General features: G+C 38.2%; 1 protein-coding gene across 1 annotated transcript; it reads left to right on the forward strand.

Annotated features, from left to right (window-relative positions):
• Window positions 1–2,926: 2,926 nt before the first annotated feature.
• Window positions 2,927–6,258, forward strand: LOC131159637 (protein CUP-SHAPED COTYLEDON 2-like). The gene is made up of 3 exons (XM_058114687.1): window positions 2,927–3,791; window positions 3,928–4,211; window positions 5,445–6,258. Exons 1-3 carry the CDS (start codon window positions 3,596–3,598, stop codon window positions 6,030–6,032), a joined length of 1,068 nt encoding a protein of 355 aa, XP_057970670.1. The 5' UTR covers window positions 2,927–3,595; the 3' UTR covers window positions 6,033–6,258.
• Window positions 6,259–7,363: the final 1,105 nt, after the last annotated feature.

A 7,363-nucleotide genomic window follows, 5' to 3' on the forward strand; every position in this document is an offset into this window, starting at 1 on the left:
ATGGAAATATGTATATGATAGATCTTTTAACCAAAATTGGAATGCTTGCTTGCAAACTAGAAGAAACACCCATAGAAATGAATCATAAGCTGTGAATTTATCCAAATCAAGTTCCAAAAAACAAGGGTTGTTATCAACGGTTGGTTGGGAGATTAATCTATTTGTCACACATAAGGCCGGATATAGCTTATGTTGTGAGCATCGTAAGCTAGTTCATATGTGCACCAAGTGAAGAACATGTGAATGCGGTATATCAAATCTTAAGATACTTGAAGAGTGCTTTAGGCAAAGGTTTTTTGTTGTCAAAAAATGGTGTCTCTAACATTGAAGGAAACATAGATTCTGATTGGGCAAATGATCAAACAACCAGAAGGTCCATGTCTGGTTAGTTTGCTTTTGTGGAAGGTAACCTTGTCACTTGGAGAAGCAAGAAGCAATAGGTAATGGCAAGATCACGTGCAGAAGTCCAAGGCATGGCTCATGGAATAAGCAAATTCTTATGGATTAGGAGTGTTCTAAAAGATTTGGGGATTGAATATGCAAAACCTATGAATCTTCAATGTGATAATAAGGCAACCATTGAGATTTTCACAAAATCTTGTACAACATGACCGCACCAAACATGTTGACGTTGATCGTCATTTCATCAAGCAGTTTCATTTGTCCAGTCTGAAAGCTAGTTAGTGTATATGCTCACGAAAGCAGTTTCAGGAATGGTGCTTCATGGTATGATTGACAAGTCAAGCATGATAGACATCTATGCTCCAACTAGGAGGGGAGTATTAGCATGAGCTTGTATGTGTGGTGTAATTATTAGATTGATTTTTTAATTAATCCTAGGAATCTTGTTAGTTGACCAATCTTGTGTATCAAATACAGGAATATTTAGTTTCCCTTTGAATAGGATTGTTTCGTACTTTATAGGATGTAATTTTGTCTTATATATTGCATATGACTTGAACAAAAATACATAATAATAATTATCCATAGACACTATTATTTAACATTTAGTTTCACTAAACATCTCCTAACACTTAATTTATTCCTATTAATGAATAGATCAAACACAAATAAGATAATTATCATAGTCAATCAATTTGATCCAATCTACTTTTGTAAATTAAATTTTAATTTACGAATCAAACCAAGTCAATATAATATGTCCCCATTTGCACATCACATTAATGAGAAATGTCGACAACATTGTGCATTAAACTAAATATAATTGGTGTCACTAATCAAGATTTTGTATGTTCAATTAATTTCCAGTACTGTATTATATAGGTTTAGTTTTATATTTCTGTTGCTTTTTTTAAAAGGATCTTTCAAAAAGTAGTAGATGGAAATGATCTTTTCGATATTAATTTTAAAAATATTTAGTCCTCCGTGTAAAAAGATATATTAGAAAATAAAACTAATTTTTAGTTTTTCATAAAAAAGTTATAAGTTACCTAAAAATATTTAAAATTACTAATAAATTTGTGTGTTTGTAAAAATTGGAAAAATTGATTACAAAACACGGTTTTACTCAAATTTTATTTTTAAAATGGAGAACTTGAGGCAAAAAAAGGGGCAAAACTCATCGATAAAAAACATTAGTTTTGAAGTTAAGACAACTCTCATTAAAGCAGGACTATTTGAATTAAAGAATTTATTTTGAAAAAAATAAATAAAAGAAGAATAAAGACTAAATTAATTCCATTTTTCATCGTATGAAATGTTTACATATAATACTATTAAAAATAAAAATTTCATACTAACATAATTAAAAATTAAGAAAAACTAAAAGTTAAAAATGTGTAAAATTAAATTTATTTTATTATTTTGATATATTTTAAATTTCCTTTATCACTTTTCTTAATAATCAAATGCCAAAAAATGTATTCATTTGTATTTTTCAAATTCAAAATAGAGCCTAAAGAATTTTTTATAAAATTTTTTTTGCCCTAATCCTTTGCACACTTAGATACTTAATATCATAACTCTTAAATTTAATACCTCAAATTTTGAAGTCTCGCACCAAAAAAAGGTGTGAGTATTTTTTATTTTTGTTTTTAATATTTAAAAATTTTGAAAAAAAAATCCACTGTTCCCCAATTTTTATGAAGAAATTGAAAAATATTTTTTAAAATTTTCTAAATTTTTTGTACAAATAATGAAATTGAAAAATAATGTGATGTTTTAGTTTATTATTTTTTAAAAACAAAAGTAAAAACTGTTTTCAAAATGAAGCTTTTTTAAAAATAATTCATGAAGGAGACATTTAATTATTTCGTAAAACAATTGTTTTAGTTATTTGATCAACTTTACAAGAAAGCATTGGAACACGAAGGGTTGTGACAGTGAGCAATGAGCATGGACCCCATCCCAAATTTCATTGCTCGTCTATCTCTGTTTGATTTTATTGTTTTTAAAAGCAAGAACGAACTACAGCATACAAAAAGATAGCCAGTTTTATTGCAAGAGAGGGACGAGTTGCTGTGTTTAGGGGTGAGGGGGGAAAGGACAGTTTACAGAGGTACGGCAAAAACAGGGTGGCAATAGAAGAAGCGAATGTGCAAATAGTGAAGTGAAGCTGTATGATTACTGATTAGAGTACAGCCCCATCGTGTTTTTACTTGGATTTAATTAAGTTCAGACGCCCAAATCACAACCGATGAACCCCAGAAACAGCTGATGATCAGCAGTAGTGAGTGACACGCACAGAGAGAGGGAGAGAGAGGGACATAGAGAGAGATAGAGACAGAGAGAGAAACGGAGAAACGGAGCGAGAGAAAGAAGGATGAATTTACTTTGTCTCTGTCAATGGGATTATTTAATCCTGTACTGTGCTGACAGGGGAGATATGAATCTGGCTTTATCGATCCATGGTGAAAAATATATTCTGAATTATGAAATCCCCCCCTCCCCTGCTTTCCCCTCCTCTCTCTCTCTCTCGGAAGGACCTTTCTTCCTCTAATCTCTCCCTCTTTTAAACTACTTTCTGTTCCCCTCTCTTTCTTTCAATTTTTTATTTTCTTCACTGACAGAGGAATACCTGCACACTTTCTCACGCACGCACGCATACTCAAACCAGAATCAGAAAACAGCAGCAGAGCCCCACTCCCCTGCCACGCACATACATCACCCTCTCTATCCCCTACCTACATCTCTCTCTCTCTCTCTCTCTCTCTCTCTCCCTCTCTCCCTCTCCCTCTCTAGCGACTAGCCATGGATATGATCATCGGGGCCGCAGCAGAGAAAGCAGAAAAAAGTTCAGAGAAACAGAGGCAGAGGACACAGGATGCACACATTTCCCCACCCCAAATCATCCCTTATTATTTCTTCGCCTTTTCCCTCTCTGCCACTCGATTCATCAAATCCCCATAAAAACCCACCATCCCCCTCGCCCATTCAAGCCACCCAACCTCTCTTCCTGCATGAGCTACTGCTGCTAGGGTTCTCATGGAGAAAAATTAGCTCGTTCAGTTCATCCCCTCCCCCCCCCCCCCCCGGGCGGGCCCCCGGCACTTTCTTTCTAATTTCAAAGTCTAATCAGGACACACAATATCTAGAGGTAGCTTGTTCGATCTATTTTAACTTGTGTTAGTTGGCCATGGATCAGTATAGCTACTACGGGCATCAGCATTTGGAGAACAGCGAAGCCCACCTGCCTCCGGGGTTCCGGTTCCACCCAACCGACGAGGAGCTCATTACATACTACCTCATCAAGAAAGTGCTGGACAGCAGCTTCACTGGAAGAGCCATTGCGGAGGTCGACCTCAACAAGTGCGAGCCATGGGAGCTTCCTGGTATCTAGACATATACGTACCTAGCTACCTGCCTTTTTGGAAATTAGTCGATTTTTTAACTACCCATATCGATTTTATGCGTGACGAATACTAATGAACTAAATCACAGTTAACTGTTGAATTTGATTGATGGCAGAGAAGGCAAAGATGGGAGAGAAGGAGTGGTACTTCTTCAGCCTGAGGGATCGGAAGTACCCGACAGGGCTGAGAACAAACAGGGCAACAGAAGCCGGGTACTGGAAAGCCACGGGGAAAGACAGGGAGATTTACAGCTCCAAGACGAGTAGTCTGGTGGGGATGAAGAAGACACTGGTGTTCTACAAAGGGAGAGCCCCTAAGGGAGAGAAGAGCAACTGGGTCATGCATGAGTATCGCCTTGAAGGCAAATTTGCTTACCATTTTCTCTCCAGGACCTCCAAGGTCAGCCCTCCTTTATTCATCCTCTCTGTCCCTCGTTGTGCTTCAAGTTTGCTTAAAAAGCCCAATGCATATAATCATATGAATCATCTTCAGCTTTCAGGCTTTAAAAGTTATCGTATGTATGATCATGATGAATCCTCTCTCTCTCTCTCTCTCTCTCTCTCTCTCTCTCTCTCATTTGCGATCTACTGGGTTGTGCTTCAAGTTTTTGCCTAAGCCCACCCAGCTTCAGGCTTGAAAGGTCCTATCGAGTATGGGTAATGAAGATACCTAATCATGCATGATTAGGTGCCAGCCCACACACCTATCCCAGGTTGTGTCCAATGATCCATTTGTAAAGTAGAGAGCATTTTCAACGATTATATCACGAGTTGACCATGATCATTACCCATTTCCACAGCAATCCGAAAACATTATCATAGCCTTTAATCAGTAGTATCGATTGGTTACATTTTCATTTGTAGTTGTATGGGTAAAGGATGGACCGGAGAGGACTGATTTGAACCCTGTCAAATATAGGCTCAGATCTATAGCTCGATCTCCACAAGAATTATTAGCTACCATTGATTAGACGGTCACCATGCATTGAGTGACTACTCGATGTAAACAAAGATGTAAAGAATAATGTTTTACCTCGTTGTTATACATGCATGTAAGTTTAATTCTTGAGGTTGCATGCTTTGCATTCTTTTCCATTCATCAAATGAATATTTGCACTTACTATCTAGATTCAGATTACTTCTTGAGCCCTTTCTCTATTTTCTTCTTGCCCTGCAAAATGTCTTTACATAGTTTATTTTTCAGTCTTTTGGAAATTAGAAACCTTCTAGGTCTGAGATGCGTGCATATTTCATTCCTTACTCCCTTGAACTGTTTAAATTCTGCAGTTATACTCCAAAGGCTCAATATTGTTTCCTTCTGATAATGGTTCTGTTTGTAAATTAAACTATATAAGTTGTCTTGAAGTTGATTTAATTTGCTTCGGAATTTCGCGCTCATCCCAGAGTGTCGTTTGATTCTGATTCTGATTCTTCTGAAAAGCATATCTAGGGCTTTGGTTTAGTGGGTTAGTTCCAACGAGCTAAGATTGCATTGCCAGAGCTTTTTTCTGTTCTCTTCATTAATTATATTGATTCTTTTGTGCGCATTTAATGCGTAAATCATTTGAATCTTCACTTTAAATCATCCCAAAAATCGCCCAAAAATTAATGAGCGTTTTCTATTCACCTCCAGGACGAATGGGTCATCTCTCGTGTGTTTCAGAAGAGCGCCCCCGGCGCAGGCGGCGTCATCGTCTCCGCCGCCGCTGGGGCCAAGAAGACACGACTCCCCTCCGGCATCAACCTCTACCCGGACGTCAACTCCCCCTCCGCTACTCTGCCGCCGCTGCTGGACTCCTCCCCGTACGCAGCCACCTCTTCCTGCGCCACCGATCACGACGGCTGCTCCTACGACGGCGACACCACCGGAATGGAGCACGTGCCCTGCTTCTCCTCCGTCGCTGCCGCCACCGCAGCCGCCGCCACCAATTTTAACGCCGCCAACCATCCTTCCTCCGGCTACGACCTCACCGACCCGCACGCCCGTTTTCCCAGAAACTTCGGCGTTTCGGCTTTCCCAAGCCTGAGGTCCCTTCAGGAGAATCTACAGCTTCCTTTCTTTTTCTCGGCAATGGCGCAGCCGCCGGTGCAGAATCCCGTTGACGTGGGAGCCGGATGCAGCTCCGCCGGAACCAGCTGGTCGGTCCCGGAGGAGCAGAAGGCGGAGATTGGCCGCATGGGTGCGGGACCTACTGAGCTCGACTGCATGTGGACGTACTAGGTTAAAATTGAAAAGGTGTTAAACCTCCTATCAATGTCTTCCTATGGAATTAGTAATTGGTAGGTTTCCTAATGTAGGCGTGGACTATTGGTAATAGCGGATGTGTGATGAGTAGTATAATTAGAGTAGTTCTAGGGTTTGTGATTTTGTTTCTGCAGCTATGGGATATCCAATGATGTTGAGATCTGATCCTCTGCCAATTGCAACTGCGAAGATTTTATTATATATTCTGCAAATTATGTTTCTGTGTTAGAAAGCGACTGTTTGTTCATTAGCATGAAGTAAGCTAATAGCTTAGAATTATAGGTTGTAATATTGCTATCCAAAGTTCCTGGTATTATCAGTCATTAAGCAAATATATATTTAATCTGTGTTAATTTTGCTGTTAAATTGATATTATAATACCTTAGAATTACTTAATTTATGTTCTTGATTTTTCATGCACTCAGGTCTTGTTTTTTGCTTTGGTTATCTTCAAAGATTGGATTCCTGGACTCATATATAATTGAGTGTGAGAATTTAAACCAAAAAATCATTTATCTAAATTCATTCAAACTCAAGTTTAGGGTTTGAACTCTAAACAATATTACATGGCCTAGCTAAATGAGGTCCATTGTCTCAACTTTGAATGGGTTTGCCTCCTTTAACAAATCATCAATCCAATATTTATGTCTTGGCTTATGGTAAAGACAACTTGATTATTGATGTGTGCGGTTAAGTATTTTTTTTTTCATGAGATAAGATGTAGTAGTCTTTATAATAATTCATTGACATTGTTGCTTGAATAGTGAATGGGAGCGGAATATGATGGGTGGAGGGGATTCATTTAATCATTGGTTGTGATTGAAATTTGGTGAGGAATTGTACTCAATTGATTTCAATATAAAATATATATATATTACAGAGGAAAAATCTCAATACTCTCACTCACTAGTTATTCACCCTCACTTCGCCACACTACATTACACACACACATACATCTATTTATAGCAAATACTAAATCAAAATAATCAACGATGGTGGGCTGGTTGGTGAGATTGGTGGTCGTCGAACTTTAATGTCAATAGAAGTGGGTTGTCGGTTGATGAAGCTGTCGTTGTCAAATTTTGCTACCACCATCCCATTGTTCAAGTTTACTCTTCAACATCCCTCAAACTTGATTCTCCTAACTTTGTCATTCCGAGCATTATCTTTAGTCTTGCAAAAATATCATGTTTGGTTGGTTTCGTGAAAATGTCAGCAATCTGATCGTACGTTCTGTAAGATATCAACCCCACTTCTTTCTTCTTGACATGCTCCCTGATAAAATGATACCGAGTATCAATATGTTT

Source organism: Malania oleifera, chromosome 1 (assembly GCF_029873635.1).
Source record: "Malania oleifera isolate guangnan ecotype guangnan chromosome 1, ASM2987363v1, whole genome shotgun sequence".
Classification (NCBI taxonomy): Eukaryota; Viridiplantae; Streptophyta; class Magnoliopsida; order Santalales; family Ximeniaceae; genus Malania; species Malania oleifera.